This window comes from Montipora foliosa, chromosome 8 (genome assembly GCF_036669935.1).
Source record: "Montipora foliosa isolate CH-2021 chromosome 8, ASM3666993v2, whole genome shotgun sequence".
Taxonomy (NCBI): Eukaryota; Metazoa; Cnidaria; class Anthozoa; order Scleractinia; family Acroporidae; genus Montipora; species Montipora foliosa.
Window position 1 is genome coordinate 47,299,396 of NC_090876.1, and position 21,181 is coordinate 47,320,576.

Genomic DNA, 21,181 nt, shown 5'->3' on the forward strand with positions numbered 1-21,181 from the left:
AACCAAGTTTGACATCGCTTGATCAACTTTTTCTAATTCTATTTTCTAATTTTATTCAAGGTTTTTTCTCAGCTTTTTTAAAATTCTAAGTGACATACGCTGCTTATCTAGTCGTAGATTAAGTATTTTTTTCCTCATTTGCAAACGACATACTTAACAGTGGAAATTGCTCCAAGTCTCGTCCAAATGGCATCGCTTGTATACGAAAGGGAAATTGCAGCACCGACGGAAATAATCGCGGATCGCGAAATATGACGCGCGAGTCTCCTCATGCTTGCTTCGATTAAGTGTGTGCGTTACTGTTAATTCAGGGGCGTGGGGACATGATAGCACATTTATCTCTGTTATTCCGAAAATAATTCAACGTAAACAAATACATTGTAGGTATACCCATGTGTGGACTCTTTTACTCGATTCTTACTTGCAGAAAGATAGGATTTTGCGACTGGAAAACCCTACCAAAAACTAAGCAAACATCAAGTTATGTGATCTGTAAGCGAGTATCAGAATCCATGCTGACGTTATGGTCTTATTTCTAAACGTTTCCACGTTGTCAAGGCTGAAGTCTAGCAGCCAAGTGTAATAGAAAAGGCCAGATCCAAACTTATCAAAAAACCACTTCATATGGTTTTTGTAAAACTGGATATTAATAATTATTTTTGCTTTATAAATCGGCAAAGGTGGTGTGCCAAAAGAGCTTCTCGTGCTTCGGAATGATGGTAAAACGCAAACAGTAAGCATGTCAGCCAAGGTGGAATCTTGGCTCTGCGTCTGTGCAATATTCTTAATAAAGTGGAACACACAATAAATAAAACATGACCGCTTACAGGAAGTCGGTGCAGTTTTATTTAACACAGTCAGGGTCTATACATTTCATTGAACACTGCCAGCGTTCGAGGCAATCCTTGGCCACAGATCAGCACACTCTTTTGCCACTGGACCGGTAATGGCAGAACCTGGTTTAAAACAAACAAACAAACAAAAATACAACGATGAGGAGGTTCCTTCGTTGGTGTGGAAAGACAGCTTTGAAATATTAATTTAAAAGAAAGTTTTGCAGTAGATATGTGGATTCTCTTGGTGCATGGTATTAATTAACTACTTCCCACTTCTCATGCTCTGCGCGTTGTGTGGAGCACATCTGTGCAAGAAAATTTGGTTTTGATCACTGTACGATCATCCACCCCTTCCACGTATCCCAATGTGACCAGTATCACTTGACCATATCGCCGGTTCAAGTTTAGAATTCAACAAGGTCAGCTGTTTTCTTTAAGTTGGCCAATGACCAGTTACTGGGTTTCGATTGGATCACAGGCTCAAGCCAAGTTAGCTTATTGAAAGTATAAATATCCCAGAAGGTATGCTTTTAGGCTTGGCTAAATCTATGTAAATATCCTGGTTGACAAGTTTATATACCGTATTTCCTCGAATAGCCGGGAGTGATTATTTCTTTTTTTGCACCAAAAGGGGGCGATTATTTGAGGAAGGCGATTATTTCAAATATTTCTCACAGAAGGTCGTGCCTTAAATATTTTGTTTTATTATACCATTAAATCAAAAAAATAATCTCCTCAAAATTATATAAACCGAACAAGGGCTTTTTAGTGTTTCAAATTTGTTTTGTTGATTACGGCAATCATAGAAAATGGCGAGGGGAGGGGGAGGGAGGCAATTATTTTAAATATTTCAGTGAAAGGGGGGCAATTATTCGAGACGATTAATCGAGGGACGGCTATTATTCGAGGAAATACCGTAAACCACTTTTTTTAAGTGGCTGAGTGACTCGCGTAATTTAGAGAGTTGATTAAATTTTACCTTTCATTTCGCCTTTGTTGTTAACTATGACTCCTGCATTGTCTGTCAACAAAGATAGAAAATACAACTATGTTAACTTCCATTTTTTATCACTGTACAAGTTCAAGTGCATTTACTGTATAAGATAAACTAAACATTTCCTCAATCTACATCTGAAACTTGGGCAAATATGGTGGTGTTGTTTTCCTATAAAAATGCTTAGCCACCATAGGTAACCTCAACCTTGAGAAAGCACGTTTTGCCATTTTCTCCTTAGCAGAAATCTTGACATAACATGGTTAACATGTGTTTCCCTTAGGACTGTTTGAGTTTGCTGGCTTTACACTGTACAACAGTAATGACACATTTTAAGACTTGGTGGTTGAGAACCTATGCAGAGTGTACTCAAGAAAACACCACCATTCACCAGAGACCATGGTCAACTATGAATCCAGAGACAACCAAGGAATTACACTTTTGTGTTTGTGGGTGATGTACCAGGATGTTTGTTACCAGCAGGAAGAGGGGGAAGGGGGGTGGGTCATAGACAAGCTGTCAAAAAGCTGTCTGTTTTCCTGTTTTGGATAAACGTGCGTTTTGTATGGCATTCTTTCGCAGTATGTGATTGGCTATGCACACCACAATTTGTCAATGCTGATTGGTTTCTTTAAATAATGGGCACGCAATTGTTGAACGGAAGTGGTTTTGCGTTTCAGCACAAGTTCGTGGGGGAGGAACATGTGACAAAGCCCTAAGAATGTCTGCGTGGGAGGCTAGAGAACACAGATCAATACGTAATTTATTTTGAGCGCAAATATTGCCATGCTCCCAGTTCACCAGACCGCATGCCAGTCCCCCCATTCCCCAATAACTCCATGTAAGCCATGTTTATTTCATTTCTCATGCTTTAAAACAACAAGCTCAAGAAAAAATCACACATACATGTACAGATACACATTGTTAAACAGATCTTTGACCAAGCAAACATACATATCAATCATTATGTCAACCTGGTCATAATTACCGGGTATATGTTACCATGTATTCGCACAGAGCACTTTAAGCGGTCTTCATAAATAGATCTCTTTTTAATGTTTCTAAGGAAACTAATACATTTTAAATAATTTCTCTTTCTATTGTATTGTAAACTTGCATGTTTGTCTGCAATTGTTTGGTTTAATTTATCAATAAAAATTTATCAATCAATCAATCAATCAATCAAATCATTCACATTCAAATGATATGGAAATACTTGGAACAAAACATTTTATTCTTAACGGGTTTCATGCCATGCTCCCAGTTCACCAGACCGCATGCCAGTCCCCCCATTCCCCAATAACTCCATGTAAGCCATGTTTATTTCATTTCTCATGCTTTAAAACAACAAGCTCCATGTCACTCTTGAAACCCCTCCCTTCTAGACATGGCTAATGCTTGAATGCAGTACATTGTGCAGAGTGCTTATGGTCAGGTGAGGATAAGTTCTATAATAATTATTACAGTTCTGGACTTTACCAAAGATACGTTTAGGTTTAATTTAAAACTGACGGGAGAAGAATCGAACAACAGCAAATATTCACTCTAGCTGACCGTTCTCTCTACGAGGATCACGCCGCTGTCTTGGAATGTTATCTTTGACTACGGACAAATAATGCTGGTATGGGAGTGAACTAACTAAATTTGAGGAGAACTGAGATTGACTCCTGGTGCCGGTTCCTGGAAGGTGTAATAACTATTCCAGGGATAAATGTGCCTTATTTTAGGAATACCTTTATCCCTGGAATAAATTCTGTTCTGTTAGAATAGCAGATTTATCCCTGGAATCACTCATAAACCTAACATAATTTATTCCTCCTTCCAGGAACCGGCCCCTGACTTTTTTTCAATTCAAAAGGCTTGATTTCAAAGCCACACCAAACAAATTGGACTGCCAGTTAGCTGTGTCCTTTGTCTACTTAACTTTACAAATCTACATGTACATGTATTTCCTCCTTAGTAGTATTGAGAATTTTTACTATTTTCTTTCCCATAATTAGAATGGGTAATTGAATGGTGATGAGTGAAATTAGGGAATAATTTCACTTGCATTCTGTCCAAAGTCAAATAATTTCCCAAGCCTTTAGGCGAGGGATTATTTGGACAAAACGAGATATGGACAAAACGCAAGTGAAATTATTCCCTAATTTCACGAGTATACCATTTGATTAGCTATTAATATCATGAGTGACAAATTATGTTCATAAGATGCCATTTTGGCACTGCAGGAAAAGTTGCCATGGCAACATTGTAATTTCAGACGTGACATTGTAAATTAACGCTGAAATTTTGCACCAAAATTAAGGGCAATTTGTTACCCATGTTATTACATGTAGCTCTGTAGCAAATTGACTAGTAACTACCAATCAACAGCCACTATTTCTATCTCTAAAAGGTATGATTTCCATTTTCAAAGAAATCATGCTAGGTTTCTCTCATCAGACAGAACATACTTTTACCGTTCCAGATGGGTTGAAAATTCCCACCATTTTTTTCACAAACCACAAGTCCTCAGATACTCCTTCAAACAGTAGAAATATTTCCTTGGATGTTTCTTTTTTGAACAAATTGTGTAACTTACCCTCAAAGTAAATGAAAAGACCATTCTTTCTTCTAAAGGCCTTCCTCTGTCTTATTACAACTGCAGGCATCACTAAAAAATACAACAATTTTTTTGGTCAGGATAGACCAAATCGGCTAACTCACTGTTGTACCCAATTCATGTCTCGCAGGGTTAAAATTGTCTGCGTATTGTACTTGCATTCTCATGTAGCATTTTCATAATATGATGGACAAGAGGTTAATTCAAGACTCTATATCCTCAGAATTTGTAAGTACTACCAGTATACTTTAGACGAGCTTACGATCTCATTTCATAGCTTATTTATGTCCGTATTTATATACGCAAATTAAGTATAGGCATGTGCTTATGGTGCTAAATACCTCTCTGAGATCGATAAATTCTGCAAGCAAGCACGGAAATATGGTTACACCAAGGAGTGCAAATTCATCAGCGATGAATTTACATGTAATTCAAACTAGGGATAAACAACTATGGGAAAAAATCACACAAACATGTACAGATACACATTGTTAAACAGATCTTTGACCAAGCAAACATACGTATCAATCATTATGTCAACCTGGTCATGATTACCGGATATATGTTACCACGTATTCGCACAGAGCACTTTAAGCGGTCTTTATAAATAGATCTCTTTTCAATGTTTGTAAGGAAACTAATACTTTTCAAATAATTTCTCTTTCTATTGTATTGTAAACTTGCATGTTTGTCTGCAATTGTTTGGTTTAATTTATCAATAAAAATTTATCAATCAATCAATCAATCAATCAATCAAATCATTCACATTCAAATGATATGGAAATACTTGGAACAAAACATTTTATTCTTAACGGGTTTCAATTGGGCACATCACTGAGTTAGCCGACTTGGTCTATTAAAAGAAATAATTTTATCAAGTGCTGAGACACTATCACTTAGATACACATCTTAAAAATGTCAATTTCTCACACATCAGGCAACCTTTTTTTGTATTGAAAGAGCTATCCCAGACCTTTAAAGTAAGTTCTAAACACAAGTCATGGCAGACCATGAAAGAAAAATTAGCAAGTAAAGAATCTTCCACTAAAAATAAAAGTTCAAATTTCTTGCAGTTCATATGTCACAAAACACAATTACTGATCATTGTGACACTTTGAAATTATTCTTTTATCTAGTGTACCCAATTAGAGCTGCTTCCCAAGACACCAACCACAGGGTTTGCGCTGGATTTTGTATATGAAATTCCAGGAGTATTCAAGGAGTTTTCAAAAACCGGAAATTAAGTTTTCAAGGAGTGTGTGTACTTAATGTAAGACAATTTCTATGCCATACAGCATATTTCCGTGTTTTCTTTCCTGAAAAAGCCTACCTTGATATTTTCTCCCAAATCCTGCATGCACAAGCATTTTATTTTTTCCATTGAATCATTCCCAAATAGTCAAATTTGGGATCAATTTTTGAATTGTCTCTTTAATTTAGCATGATGCAGTCTCAACAATTACTTTCCACAATTTTCACCCAAGCATTTTCAAACAGTTTCCCACAAAATCCTTTTTTCCAAGGGCTTTTCAAGCACCCTTGAAGTCCAAAATATAATTCCAGGGCTTTTCAAGGACTTCCTGGAGTAGCAAGAATCCTGCAGCCATTCGATTCCGAAGGTTTGTTAAGAAGCACAGCTCATGACAACTGAATTTTAAAATGGTCAAATTTGTGTAATCTACATGTAGTGCCAATTTTATGATGGATTTCTACTTGATCATGTATCCCCCACCTTTTTTCCTGAGTTCTGGCTTCCCTTTTTTGACTGTAGCTAATACCATGTCCCCAGATCCTGCTGCAGGTAGTCTGTTTAGACGACCCTTAATTCCTTTTACGGCAATGATGTACAGATTCTTTGCCCCTGTGTTGTCAGCGCAGTTGATAACTGCACCAACAGGCAAACCAAGGGAGATGCGAAACTTCCCTCCGGAAGAACCTCCACGTCCTGGGAAAGGAAATTGGGAAAACAGTGAAAACATCGAGCAGTTGCCAAGGATGTTTCATCACAGGAACGAACATCATTTACAGCGCATGTACGTGAAGTCTATTCAAATAAACTCTAAAAACCAACTGCACAAGATTAACATCCATTCCTACTTAAAATTCTCCCCAAGACAGAAAACGTTTAAATTACCAATCACTTGTGGGATAAGCCAAAGGAAACGAACTCACACCAATTAATGCCATAGCTTGTTGCAAATTAAATCACAATAAAATAAAACATAATAGACATGAACTGGTTTCGATTGTGATGTCAAAAGAGGAGGAGTTCTTTGAAATCAGATAGTGATGACAGAAATATATAATCCTCAGCTGAAACACGATGGAAACAGTTCAAAACTCCACAACAACAGCACAGGACACACGACTTCCATGCAGAGCACAAAAACAAGCACCATGTTCTGAGCCCCCTGTATTGGCAGGGGAAGTGCTTCAGGTGCGTAAAATTTGCTTTCAAAAGTACACTTCGCAAGGGTATAAGAAATTATTTTATCGAGCAGAGTCGAGATTCTTGTCTACATTAATTAACACATGGGCATTTGAAGGGAGAACGTGACACAAGTAAGAACATTTACTCACAAACAGTTCAAAACTCCATAACAACAGCACATGCAGAGCACAAAAACAACCTTCACCAACTTAAAGGACGTTATTTCTGAGCTCCCTGTATTGACAGGGGAGGTGCTTCAGGTGTGCAAAATTCGCTTACAAAAGAACGCTTCAAAAGGGACTAAGAAATTACTTGATCGAGCGGAATCGACATTATTGTCTGCATTAACACATTGTCATTTGAAGGCAGAACGTGACACAAGTAAGAACCATTTACTCACAAATATTAAAACCAAGACAAAGAATGTTTATTAAACTTTACATTATATGCACTGGTTATGCGTATATCTCTTTAATGAAGCCGATGGACGACGATTTCACTGCCTGCCCCCAATCACCCTTACCTCTCTTCGACATCTTGGAAAGAAAGGAACGCTACGGAGCACGCGCACACGAAAAGCTTAAGCCTTGGCCAGCGGTTGCGTAAGTCCGTGGTGACAATAGGCCCGCAGCGCGTGCATAACTCACAAAAGTAAACAGGTGCTTGAGCGTGCTTGAGTTTTAACAAAATGAGCCCCAAAATCGGCAAGAATTAGTAACACTGGTGAATAATAAAGCAATTGCTATTTCCAAAACGATGGAACTACCTGGATATTAACCTCGCCTAGGAGACTAAATTTTGACTTTGCAGAAACAATGGTCATCGGAGTTGGGCGATTGTGATGTTTGTTTTGAATTCGCACATTTCTCGTCAATCTTTAAAACACTTGAAAGAAAAAAAAACGAACTAACAAAAACAAAAACCCGGTGTCTTGCCATCATTTTGACACAGATGTATTCTTTGTTGCGCGAGTAAACATGCAAGGTAACTTGATCACGTCCCCCACTAAATTCGATGTCACTTTCGATTTTGCGATTTACATGTCAGTCAAAAGTACAATAGAAAAATTGAACGAAGCAAAAATCTCCCAAAATGTTTTTCGCTGATGGCAACTTTTTATATTCTCGGTTCAAAATTTAAGTTGTTTTCATGGCGCAAGTTTTGTTGCTGATGGCAAACTATTTTATTCTCGATCGACACTTCCTGAAAACTTCCTTCTGCTCTTCCTAAAAGCTGTGTATCGATATTTATTTAATTTTGCATCATTATCTGTTTTGCATAAAGCAGGCTAACAAAATCTGTACTTTGCTTGGTTCGCATTTCTGAGCGTTAAAGTAGAATTTTTCGGTCCTACATTTCTGATGGTAGTATATTTTGAGGTCACCTATCCAAATACCAACTCCGCCTGACAGGGCTTAACTTCAGTGAACTTTTGTCTTAGAAAGCTGTCAGACACTCAGAGTGCACGCTTAAACTTTGAAAAGCATGTACAAATGCAACCTCGTTCCCAGGGTGTCTCTTCTCTGCCTCCTTTGTCGGGTCGGCAAAGGAGGCAGAGAAGAGAGACCCTGGGAACGAGGTTGGTACAAATGTAGAAAATCAGAAGAGAAGAGCTTTGTTTGGATATATATTATACATATATCGTATATTACTATACAATGTTGCATTATGACGTTGGGTAGATTTGAAAAAAAAAATTGCCAGAAGATTCTTACCCTATGCGTGAAAATATCTGTAAAACAGTTTTTTACTACCACGACGACATTTAATTACTTATCTTGAGCTGATAATCTCCTTGAAACTTTCAGTCACTTGACGAAGGGAACAATCCCCCCCCCCCCCCCCCCAGCCCTGACAATCGGAAAGTGTTTCAAGGGAATCATATAGCACTCCAGAGTCCAGAATAGAAACCCTCGCACCATTTTTCCTTCAACATTGAAATAAGGGGAAGGAGTGGTATTACTCCTTTGTGTTTGTATTTTGAGAGTCCACGATAATTCGCAGTCATTTCGGGAATATTAATGTTGAATTTCTCAAAAAAGCCGATAGGGAGCCAGGCTAGGTGAGAGAATATAAAGCTCGAACAGTGCGTTTGTCTTTCCCAGGTTTGTCAGGTTGTTCAGTGATTGATCTATATAAAATCAGAATTCCTGGAATATTTTATTAAGACGCACAGAGGAGTTTGCTGCAGTGGTGCCGGAGTGCATTTACCTGCCAATTATGTGTCCCCGGTTCGAATCCGTGCGTTGCTTCTCTTCTTACGGTCCCAGGTTTTCTCATCGCGTTTCTTCAACAGGTGGTGGTTTGGGACTAGGGATGCGGATCGATCGACCAGTCGCAGAACCGCTATTACATATACTACTAACTTGAATAAACTGATCATATTTTTACTTTGCGAGGTTGACGTAAGTTGCTATGCGCCAGAGTAAGGGGTAACTGAACAAGAAACTACAAATGAACGTCTTTTCCTCTTAATCTTTAATCGAATCGTGTACATGTACACAAGTCACGACACTTTCATTCTTTAATCTATTCATAATAGGAGCCCGTGACTAGGAGCGAACAACTTCCATACTAAGCCTATGTCACGGTATTTTTACAGACTGATCTATTTTAAAACTACTTTTTCTCTCAGAAAAAAGAAAGGCCGTTCCGGTCCGGTGACGCAATGACGCCAAGTTAGTTTCTTGTGATTGGTCATCAGGCTCCCACGGGAGTCTCATTCGCGGAAAATTCAATCTAAAAATGAATCGGTCTGTGAAAACGCCGTGAGGGGAATATAGGGCAGTTGTTCGCTCCAACTCATGAGCTGCTGATTCATAAACATTCCACACATGTGTAATGTTAACTTTAAGTCATGTGAACTAGGGCTAACCAACTTGGAAAGAGCCTTCCGAAATAGCCCCTACGAGGTCACTTTTTTACTTAAAATCGATCAAAGACATCGAATTACTTCCTATCTGACTAATCTGGATTTCACGGTAAAACAAGGGACTTATGTTAATCCTACCCACTCTACTCACTTATAAAATAAATAAGTTAAAATAATTTCCCAACATTCCACAAGGAAACAAAGCCAATCGAATAATAGCAACATGGGTGAAGTCCTTTGAAGGTAGTTTACGATAGGTAGTAGTAGGTAGTTTTCGATACCTTTAAATAAGTAATGACCAGAGCCACGACTTACATTGCTTTACATGAAAATAAATAATGCTTTTACTTAACGTTAAAACACTGTTTCCCCCGAATATTAAAAATATACGTGTGCTTGAAGCTACCGTTGATTAACAGGACAAAGTCATATAATAAAATTGAATGTTTTTGGTTACGATGATTACGACGACTGTGATAATGATAACGGTCACGAAACTAAAAACGTCACTTCGACAAACAACTTTGCGTAATCGTAAGTGTTTCACATTTTCCTTTCTTTCTAATCGTAACGTTGAACAATATGGGCGAAGGATATATCCCACAACTGGATTGTTGTGAAAGTTTTTCCAACATTGTTTCACAAAGTAAGGCAAGAGCTGTTTGTAACCTTGCCGTCGCCGCGGTCCTTGCTTAAACTCCCAAACTTTATAATAACTTTATTGCAATGCTGTTAAATTAAAATCTTGAGAATAGAAGTATGGGGTAAACGCAGTCGCCGGCCCAAAGTTCTTAGATACATGTAACAGACAATTTTTACGTTCTTATCAATTCTTAAGGTGAGGTTTCGTCTGTTTGAGGTAAGCAGCCCGCTTCGTCCACCGCTTCGAGGTCGACGGGAGACTGGGAGCAGATATCTTGGATATCCCTCTCCGTCTCAGATTCCTCTTTCTCAGTGCTCTCCGCCGAAACATTTTTGGTTGCCCGTTCTTGAGAGACAGTTTCTCCCTCTTTAACCGTATTTTTCGCTTGACCTTGATCACTATCACTTTGTACCTTACTCCCCGTTCCAGTTTCTCCAATGCCAACATTTTGTTCGGAACCCGTGGGTTCTAAACCCCCAGCGTCGTCGATTGTCTCCTCGGAGATCTCGCGGTCGACCGAGCGCTGACCGACATCATTCCGAACATCACTTTCATCTCTCCGAATGCTTTGTTCAGGGACTGTCTCTTCCGATGCCTCGAGTGGAATGGCTTCGCTAATTTCACCTCCTTCGCAAGCTTGGCCAACCTTGCACGGTGTGACGCTGTCGGCAGAGCCCTGATTACGTATACTTTCGTCTTCAGTTATTCTGTTACACGGTTGGGGATCAGATAGTGGAGCTTCCACTGCCACCGAGTCTTGAATATCATTCTCGCCCGAATGATCTGCACAGCTATCAACAGCACTACTTAATCTCCCTTCACCGAGAGAATGTTCGGCTCCGTTACTTGTCTCAATAGCATCGCCCAGGGGAACTCTAGTAACCTCCTCTTCGGTACCCGTAAATTGTGAACCAGTCAAATCATCCTCTGTCACTTCCTCGCCTTTCACGTCTTTATAGTCACTGCCAGAAGCTCTTTCCGGGAAAACCACGTCTGAGCGGGTTTCAGAGCCGCATGATACATCTCGACCTTTGATAGTGTTTTCGCACATTTCATCGCCTGCTGTGCCAAGTTTTTCTTGTTGAAGATGACCCTCGGAAACACTGTCTTTGTCAACGCGTAACTCTTCATCTTCACAAGCAAAATCTCTTTGATGTTCATCCAAGAAATTGCACCCTTCAGGATCCTCGTCTCTTTCACCAACAGGCAAGTCATCCGTCTGTTCTTCAGCTAAGCCTTTAACCTCAGCTGATGCCGATACCACACCAATTGTGAATCCATACGCTGCCTTGACTGGACCGGCCCCGACCCAGATCTCCGAAGCGGAACTCTGGGTATCATGTGACAGATCACCCTCGGGAGATTCCGCCCCAACTCCCTCCTCTCGTTCAAGTAAAATGGTGTTCAGGCTGTCGCGGCTTCTCCTCATTTCGTGGATTTCTTCGCTGATTTCTTCCAAGTTTTTTAGCGCTGAGGAGTATTTTCTCTTGGATTCCTGCAGACCTTCTTGAGTAGCTTCGACTTGTCGCTTGTGGGTCTAGAAACGCATTTTATAAAAAAGTCAATTTGACACTCGCTTTTAACCACAAGCAGCCCAGACTCGCAATTGTGAATGCTTAAACGTACCGATGCACAGCATTTACACGAGAAACACAAAATGCTCCCAAAAATACCGTAAATGATCTAATAAACGACCACTCTTTAATAAACGATTTGAACAGTTGAAATTATATTAGTTTTGTTCTTTCTATTTGCAAAGTGTTCTGAAAAGATTGCTGATTGCCGTCGGACCCGTTGTGAACGCCTCCCTTCGAAACACGCCTTTTATCCAATAAAGAACAAACACGACAACGGCGACGGCAACGAGAACCTCACAAATTTGCATATTTAGTGGGCAAAAAGAATACCTTTGCACGTTTTGCACGTGTCCAATTCTTTGCCGTCGTCAGTAAAACAACAACGTGAAATAACCGAATTTGAGGATTTATGAAGGATGTCAGCACCTGGAGATAATTTTCATTTTCTTCCCTAAATTAAAGCGTGACTGATATCGGTTTAATTCTTGGGGGACTGCCACACCATTGTCATGTTAAAAAGCTTGGAATAGTCGCGAAGTGATTACAATAACGAGAATTTATGTTTTGAAATAACGTTCTTGTTGCCGTTTCCGTCGTCGTTGGTAAAGCTCCCTAGTACTACCGGTAGTACCTATTTTTAGGACGGCTACTGCAAGAGTTTTGCGGGGAAAAACGTGCCAGTATTGTGTTCCTTGCACGATCCATGATTTTGAATTAAGGTGGCTGAACACAGTTTTTGATAGCTATGTTTCATTTACCTTTTTCTCTAAATCCCTTCATCCTTTGCTCGCCAAAAATGGTGGCAAGCAAGTTAACAACTCGAACTTTGGTTTTTTGATAGTTAAGCTGACGTATATGCCATTGCCATGGCAACATGAATAAATATAAACAGACTTTTAAAATCGGTTTTGTGTATTTGCAGAAAATCTGATCGTTAGATTTTCTTTATAATTTGCAAGCTGGTAACGATGCTCACAAGTTAACACTATTTTAATCAAGATTTGACAGAGGGATCTTCAATTATCCCTTGTTGAAGGTTCACTGGAATATCTAGAATTTCCTCGGTTAAAGTTCAATTTTTTTTTCAAAACCCCAGTTACTTATTTCCTAGAATATTTACGTGACAAATTTCGTTACATTTTAACAAGTGGTTCTCGAGAAAAAGGCGTATTTCCAAGCGGAAAGCTATTTCGCATTCAATCGCAATTTTTTAACTGACTACGCATGAGCTGCATTTAGCTGGGTTCTTTCAATAACAAAGAAATATCGGCGAATTGCAGAGTTCTTTGCATCGTTACCTTTTCTAACATACATTTCTCATAAAAGACTAAAACCATCAAAACACTTTGTTCAATTATGAAGAAAAATAGAACAGATAGCGGAAGTATTGAGCAAATAAAATGATTGCTGTATTGAAGCCATGTCTATTTTTTTTGCAATCTTTGCACGCGCGCTGCATTGCGTTAGCAAGAGCGCGCGCGAAAACTGTGTTCGGCCACCTTAAGCTAACCTCGTCCCCAGGGTCTCTCTTCTCTGCCTCCTTTGTCCTTGAGGACAAAGGAGGCAGAGAAGAGAGACCCTGGAAACGAGGTTGGCATTAAACACGAGCAATCCCTCGTGCAGCTTCCTGGTTTCAGACCAATCAGAAGCGTTGCAATCATCCGGCCAAATCTGATTGGCCATAATTTGGCGGGACCCATGTTCTAAATTTAGATAATACAGTAAACTGATAGGCCAAGGCGAAATGAGACAGATCGACACTTCTGGGTTTCTGTTTGAATTCAATACAGAGAGCCAACTTTTGTGTTTAGTTGCCCTCAAAGATTCATTTTTCTTACCTCAAGAATTTGATCATACTTCGTCTTCAAATCGAAATAAGGCCTGAAAAATAACGCATTTATAAAAAGATGAATTTTAAGGTTACTTCTGAACACCTGAACAAAGCAAGGACCAACTAGGTTTTGAACAAACATGCTCCCTTCATTCGGTTCAAAGGCTGAAACCATTTAAATGAACCTTGACCCCGGAAGAGGTGTGACCATTCTGTTGCCAGTACTTAAAGTGCAACTACAGCTGTAACCTCAAAATATTTACTTAATTAACCAAAAGTTAAATATCAAACATACATTTACCTTTGCTTCTCTACATTTTACTTTTTAATGTGCCTCTTAAGGTAAGTAAGAAAAAGATGCTGGCAATCGTTTGTCCCAGGGAAGTAGCTAAGAATAAATTCATCAGGTTGAAGGTTTTATCGAGGCGGTAAGTTCGTGCTCCGAGCATCAAAGGGACCTGGTAACAAGATTGTTCCCAGTTTCTCGCAACACCCGCAATTCTTCAAGATGGCAAATACGGGGAAAGAAAATAATCCTCCACACATCACATGGAGCACGTGGGACAGCGGGCACACCAGTGTGTCTTGTGATTGCTCTAACGTCTTCGAACGCCTTCAGGCGTCTTCAAGGACCAGCTTTTTGGCAAGCGTATAATATATACTCAGCTGTGCCTCGCACAGTGGCTCAAGTCTGTTATATTTATTTTTATCATTTGTTTCATAGGCCCTTAAAGTGCATCTTACCTGAAAGTATTTTATTATTTTTCTTTTGCAAAAGTTCAATGTCTAGCACATATTTTACGTTTGCTTCTCTATATTATACCTTTAATGGGTTTACCGGGGGTAATGAGGTACAAGAAAATGGTTTACGAAGGATATGCCAAGAAAGACCCACAAAATGGTGATTATAGTTCCATAATCTCTAATCAAAAGCGATACGAGATAACCCGTACAGTTCCACTTCGAGACTTCATTGATAAACAATTCGTAAAGTTCCAAGTCCATGTTACCCGTCTTCAAAACAACAAGCTCCAAAAACAGCTCCAATTTATGATTCCCGAAGTTAAAAACACGCAGAATCTTTGGAATAAATGTGGCAAATTACTAGGAGGTTACGACGGTAGTTCAGACTAGAAGACTCATGCAGTCAACAGCAAAATTCAGACAAGCTGTTGATTCTCGGTATGGAACCCGCAGAACAAAGCAAACCAAGCCAGACACTTCTCCCAGCTAACTATCATTGTCTTTGTCAAGAGAGTAAAAAAAGCTGGCATTCATTTGTCCCATGGCTGAGCTAGTGAGAGGTTACTATACAAGGTACAGAGGTTTTGCACAGCAGCCTAACTTGAAACAGGCAGACCACTTGGCTATTTACAAGCACCACTTTGGACTACCCAGTGGGATGTGGACACAAGACCTCTGGATTTACAGTCTGGTACCTGAAAAACACTTGGCCATGTAGCCTCCTTGAGATTTGTGAGATCCTGTAAGACCTGCTGACCCAAAGCAGCACACAAAGCGAATTGTTCAAACTGAGGGAACGTACCTTGATTTGTTAATTGCAGATTTTAATTTTGTCCTCAGTTCCGACACCTTGTTCCCAGCTTCACTGAATGCACGAGCAGTGTGTAGATGTTCTCTTTCGCTCAACGCGCGCTCTTTATCAGCTTCCATCACCTAAAAGGAAGAGACAGGCACAACTGATGCTAAAGTGGTTTGAACAGTTTCGTCAGGCCACTGTTTAAAAAAAAAATTAAGGTTTTGCAGCAATATGCAAAGTAAATTTAACACTAAAGGTATTTACTGAATATGGCAGCTAAGGAGATTCAACAAAGAAAGGATGTCTTGGGCTGGCAGCCGGCTATAATCAGACAAAATTGATGTGGAAATCCCAACCTTCAGAACAGCCTGGTTCAGCATTTCTTGCCAAGCAGGATCCAACACTTTATGTTCCTTTGATGTGGAAACTAGCTTCTGTTCTGCTATGGCAAGCATTTTCTTGGCAGCCTGGTGGGAACTGCAAGCCCTTTCATACTTCAAAGCTGCCCTCTGGGTCTCTATCTGAGACTACAGAAAATAACAATTAAAAAAAAAATAAATCTTCAGTATATAAACACTACCATGAACAGCACGGCAAAGTCCCAAAAGACCTACTGAGGCATTTTAGCATTCTGAAAAAGTGTAGAAATAAGTTAGATTGTTTGGTGAGACCTAAAACCCAGTCTGAACGTGCAAAGCGATTCAATTCACGCAAAAGTATTTATATAATTAGCTTCAAACACTGTATGTTAAATTTCTTGTTACACCTTGCCGCAAATTTTGTAATTTTTATTTCTCTTTGACAATGGAAGACTGAAGACTGATAATGAAGACACCCAAACATTGGTTTTTATAGTTAATTTTTGCCAGTCTTTGCTTGACCAAATCTTTATTGATAATAATAATAATAATAATAATAATAATATTATTATTATTATTATTAACATTACTGTTAATTCATTACAAAATTAACTCTTTCACCCCTAAACCAGCCTAAATTGGCCATACTTAGAATTTTTCTCTAACGCCAGACGATTTTACTCATTAATGGGGAACCCCCAGGAGTCGATAGGTTAATGTTTTGTCCTTTGACTGAAGTCTAGCCTCCATAAGATCACTACCATGAGCATAACTTTTGCAACTACGTTTTTTGGGATCATGAAATTTACACAATGGTACAGAGAACACATGGAATGTGGGTAGACACTGAACATTCTCATCTCTAATTAACCCATTGACTCCCAGGGGTTCGTTCCCCATCCCTTATAGTAAGTCTGGCTGGTTTAGACCGGTTTGGGAGTCAAAGGGTTAAAAAAAGACATTCTTATTTTTTTCCCAAGAGGGCACGGTAAAAATTCCTGCAATCTAATTGGTTCTTGGCATGGTCCGGATTTTCTTAACTCTGCTCCCAGCACAGTAATGTGCCAAGAACCAATCAGATTCAGGATTTGTCACAGTGCCCTCTTGGAAAAAAGTTACCGTATTTACCCGTGTATAAGTCGATCCCATGTATAAGTCGACCCCCATTTTTGATGGCAAAAAAAGCAATTTCTTAATTTCTTTGCTAAATGTTCATGGGATTACTAATCTTGCATTCTTCGATTTTCTGGAACTGTGGATTCACAAAAAATTAAGGGCCTCAAGCGGTTAATAGTTTTGTGCTTCAGCGGTTGTTGTATGTGCCAGCATTTTGTCCTTGAATTTCCAAAAAGTTCTCAGAAAATCGAACATGTAAACCTCAAACTAACCTGTTTCGTTGTTCAAGGATAAAGGGCTTTAGAGGATAAGCACAACATCACAGAAGCAGGAGTCAATCTTTGAAAATAACTTCAAAAACGATGCGAAACGTGCAAGGTTTAATTGGTGCTTGACTTATAATTTCTCACATGGCACACGAAACAAAACTCATAAACCACACAATACAAAGTTTGCAAAAGCATTTAAATCCTCCAGGTTTGTATAAGGAATAAAAAACAATCATTACCAACCAGCATTTTCAGGCAACACGAGTGACGATCATGCTTGCACGCAAACACGAGGTATTGCGCCAGGTTACTAAGCCATTGAAGGATCACGTTTTATTTGAAGCAACGAGAATGTTTTTTAGAGCTTTCCCCCTTTGGAAAACGAAAATTTCCAGTGTCTATCTCATATTTGTGCTTGTGAGTATCTTCAACATTTAAAGTAAAACAAATCCTTTTTCATTTCAACTGGAATTGCTTAAGTACATTCATTTTGAAGTCTTTCGTCCACTGCGTTCATTATGCCCAAAGACCACATTATCATGTTAATTTTGAATAAATTACTTAGCTGAAACTTGGCTCGAAATCTTTGACCCATGTATAAGTCGAGGGCGATTTTTGGAGCTTCTTTTGAGGCCATAAAAGGTCGACTTATACACGGGTAAATACGGTATTTAACCCTTTGACGTCCAAACCGGCCTAAACCGGCCAGACGATTTTACTTGTCAATGGGGAACCCCTGGGAGTCAATGGGTTAACCCATTGACCCCTGGGAGTGAGACTTAATATATTTTACTCTGTCTAACGCCAGACGATTTTACTTGTCAACAATGGGGGGGGGGGGGGGGGGGGTTGCCTAGAACGTCCTAGGTGTGAATGGGTTAATAGGGTCGGTCAATGTATTATGGGTTATTGACCAAGTGTGAGGTCAAGATAGCTGAATATTGGCCAAGTTCTTTTTTTGCATGTTTATGGACCAAGGCAAAGTCAATAAAGGATTTATTATATGGGGTAAAATACCAAAAAAATGATCTTTGACTATGCGGGACCAAGTGAGAAATCCTGAGCGGGCAAGATAGCTCCATATTGCCCGCTCAGGCAGCCATTCACAGTGCGGGTTTTGGCTCATCTTGCGCACTCACGGATCTACCGGTAGTCACATACATGTAATAAAGTGAAAAACTGTGACCTCAGTCTTGAAAATGCTGTCCGAGACTGAAGGTCGGTCACAGTTTTTCATCATCTAAATAATAATTCATAATCTTCAAAGGGGGTAACCCTTCATCGTGGGTGGTGAAAAATAACAAAGGTAAAAAAAAAAGGAAACCCAGCCAGCAAAACGACATAAAACTCTTTATATTTACTTTTTTTACAAAGGTACCATACTGTGATTATAAGGTATAAAGCACATTTTTATTTCACTCTCCCCTTCCTACACGTAAATTAACCTCATACACTACCTGTTTTGCCTTGCGCACGGCATCATAATATGGCCTTGCATGATTGATGCACTTTCCTAAGAATGATGCTTGACTCTTTAGAACATATGCAGATTCTGTTAGTGTTTGTCTGAATGCAGCCTGTAGTTCCTAAAAGAATCAACATTTTGCATAGTTGTTTGGCAAGGGCTTTGTCACAACAGCAGAGGCGGTTGAAATAACTATTGACACAAGGCACAAAAGAACATCTTCATACTTCCCATCAAGGCATTTAAACCAATAGCAGACTTTACACTAGCTAATGCCAAATGACTATGATAATAGTGTCATGAAATTTCTTGTCTCTGTTTTTTTTTTTCTCTCAGCTCTTTTAGCTCTCGCAGACTGCATTTCAGTGCTCTGATTTCAAATCCCAGCTAATGCACTTCAAAGTTCACTCAGCTTTCCATCCATTTGTGGTGGGTAAAATGAGTACCAGTATTACTGGGGACAACTTGTGCATGCAACAAGATTGGAGTAGCACCCACCCCTGTCATAAGTTATGGTAGAAGCTAATGAAAAAGGAGCCTTTGGGTTGCTTTTCACTTAGGTCGGCCTCTTGTCTAGTATACCATAAATTGTTTTCTTGATACCTTGGAGTATGGTGTCTATTAAGTGTTGATGACTTTTTTTAAGTGTTGTAATGGAGTCACATCAAAATGCATCATCCAATTGGTTATTGAATCAATTAGTGTAACGATCATATTTGTGTGTGCAAAAGACGAGAGCATTGGTCACCAGTTGGAAAAGGAACATCAAGAGACAAATTGGAGTTGAAGAAATGATGAAGAGAAGTTCCAGAATCACTGCTAAGAGCCATTAGTAGGAGCCCCTTTGGAGCAACAAAGACAAACTCCCTTTGTCAATGGTGGCAGAAGCAAATATTTATCTGTTTAGGAAATTAAAGTAAAGAGGTACAAGGAAAGGATAGACACGAAATTCATGGAAAAGAGCACTTAATACCAAAGACTAAAAAGACTAAAGGATTGTTTGAGACATAAACTTGAGGCATCTTTCTTTCTTTTTTTACTACCAGTAAATATTAGCCCTCCTCTCTATTAAGCCCCCACTCAAACATGCTTGAAATAAATAAGCCCCCCGGGGGGCTTAATAGAGGATTTACTAAAGACGATGAAAAGTGTCGGCTGCTTAGCTCAGAGAATTCCAAATTCTACAGAGATCTTTGCGTGAAGCAGCCGCCACTTTTGGCTACTTTTTTCCCTAAATTGAAAAAATTAAAGGCAGCTTCTTTCAAACCTAAAAGAAAATTCTTTTTGAAAAAAACAAAATTCAGTTACTCTACCCACACCAGCCATCAACTACAAATTTCATTGAAACCCCTGGGGTCGGTTGGTTGAAGCCTGATTAGCGCTAATTAATCATTGGTTAAGAGGTATCAAAACCTACGGGTTTCCATGGTATTTAACACCGGTTAGCGCTAACCATGCTTCAAGCAACCCGGGACTGATTGTTAAAATACAGCAATTAATTTTTGTTAGAGCGAGTTTCAATTGAGTGTCGTAAAACCAAAACCAAAGGAATTACTTTGGCCAATCAAAAAGGACAGAGGCAATCCAGTAAACCAATCAAAACTCGAAGTAATTACACGTAGCTGACACAAACCGCGGGAAAATGTGCACGCACGAGCCATGATTGGTTTTGGTTTTACTTCTGATTGGTTGAAAAAATGGCACGAGAACTTTGAACCAATCACTGATTGAAGTAATCATAAACCGAAGTAATTATCTAATTACTTTCGAAGTAATTATCTAATTACTTTCGACACTCAATTGAAAACCGCTCTATTGTTACTGAATGTTACTCTTATTCCTATAATAACTGTGGTCACAAAAAGGATTCTGTAGGTATTCTGAAGTTTTATAACCCAAAATTTAAGAGTGCTAATTTGGTTTAAGGAAAACAGCAAGTCTCCTAAGATTGGTTGTGCACATGTGTAACTTGATAGAACCTTTTAAATTGTTATGTTGTTTCTTATGTGTATTGGCAGAAAGCAATAACCCTGTTGAAGTTTAATTTCTGCTTAATTAGGCAGCTACGGGAATCCTGGGCCTGTATTTTTAAAGCAGTCGGATTTCCTGAAAAAATCAAGACCTTTGGATGTAATTGCATGTAAGGCTTACATTGTATAATTATAAGTTTATGTGAGCTTACCTCAAGATCTTGCTCCAAACGATTAATTTCTACTGTTGAGGAGTTCAAACGATCGAGCTCTTCCTAAGAAAAATATGTAATATGACATCACTGTTTTGATTGAAAGAAAAGAAAGAAACTAGCAATTTTGTTATTAACATCACAAAAGGTGGCTTCGCACATGTAATCTTTGATCGAAACTTGCCGCAATTTATGACGTTGTTTTTTTCGCTGGCACATTCACAATCTCGAGATCGGATACTAACCTTCACTCTGGGATCTAAAATTTCTTCGTTATCATCTTCCCCACCGCTGCCTTCTCTAGTTGATTCTCTAACTCCAGGAATTGCCTGTGATGAGTATGTAGCCATTGTTTATTGCATGATTTCAAACAAATCGCGCCGCCAAAGGCCAATTCAGCAGTCTACTACCAGTAACAGCAAGGGACAGGTGTTTGCAAACCACAGCCTCGATTTCAACAATGA

The 21,181-nt window shown here is 39.2% G+C and overlaps 2 protein-coding genes across 2 annotated transcripts; both read right to left on the reverse strand.

The window, feature by feature from the left end:
• Positions 1-823: 823 nt before the first annotated feature.
• Positions 824-6,426, reverse strand: LOC137967301 (large ribosomal subunit protein uL14). Its single transcript, XM_068813820.1, has 4 exons — positions 6,165-6,426; positions 4,412-4,483; positions 1,816-1,857; positions 824-956 (listed from the first exon to the last, which is right to left on the reverse strand). Exons 1-4 carry the CDS (start codon positions 6,409-6,411, stop codon positions 874-876), a joined length of 444 nt encoding a protein of 147 aa, XP_068669921.1. The 5' UTR covers positions 6,412-6,426; the 3' UTR covers positions 824-873.
• A 2,904-nt stretch (positions 6,427-9,330) lies between these two features.
• Positions 9,331-21,173, reverse strand: LOC138012625 (uro-adherence factor A-like). The gene is made up of 7 exons (XM_068859448.1): positions 20,963-21,173; positions 20,718-20,780; positions 18,528-18,656; positions 15,683-15,853; positions 15,333-15,463; positions 13,794-13,836; positions 9,331-11,915 (listed from the first exon to the last, which is right to left on the reverse strand). Exons 1-7 carry the CDS (start codon positions 21,065-21,067, stop codon positions 10,569-10,571), a joined length of 1,989 nt encoding a protein of 662 aa, XP_068715549.1. The 5' UTR covers positions 21,068-21,173; the 3' UTR covers positions 9,331-10,568.
• Positions 21,174-21,181: the final 8 nt, after the last annotated feature.

Bases quoted from the DNA above. Each gene is read 5' to 3' on its own strand.
- LOC137967301 (XM_068813820.1), bottom strand. From the start codon at position 6,411: ATGTTTTCACTGTTTTCCCAATTTCCTTTCCCAGGACGTGGAGGTTCT. The intron at 4,484-6,164 runs GTGGGGGATACA...TGTATTTTTTAG, and splicing joins GCCAGAACTCAGGAAAAAAG to TGATGCCTGCAGTTGTAATA. The intron at 1,858-4,411 runs GTAAGTTACACA...CTTTGTTGACAG, and splicing joins TCTTTTCATTTACTTTGAGG to ACAATGCAGGAGTCATAGTT.
- LOC138012625 (XM_068859448.1), bottom strand. From the start codon at position 21,067: ATGGCTACATACTCATCACAGGCAATTCCTGGAGTTAGAGAATCAACT. The intron at 20,781-20,962 runs GTTAGTATCCGA...TATTTTTCTTAG, and splicing joins TTTTAGATCCCAGAGTGAAG to GAAGAGCTCGATCGTTTGAA. The intron at 15,854-18,527 runs GTAGTGTATGAG...TATTTTCTGTAG, and splicing joins CCGTGCGCAAGGCAAAACAG to TCTCAGATAGAGACCCAGAG.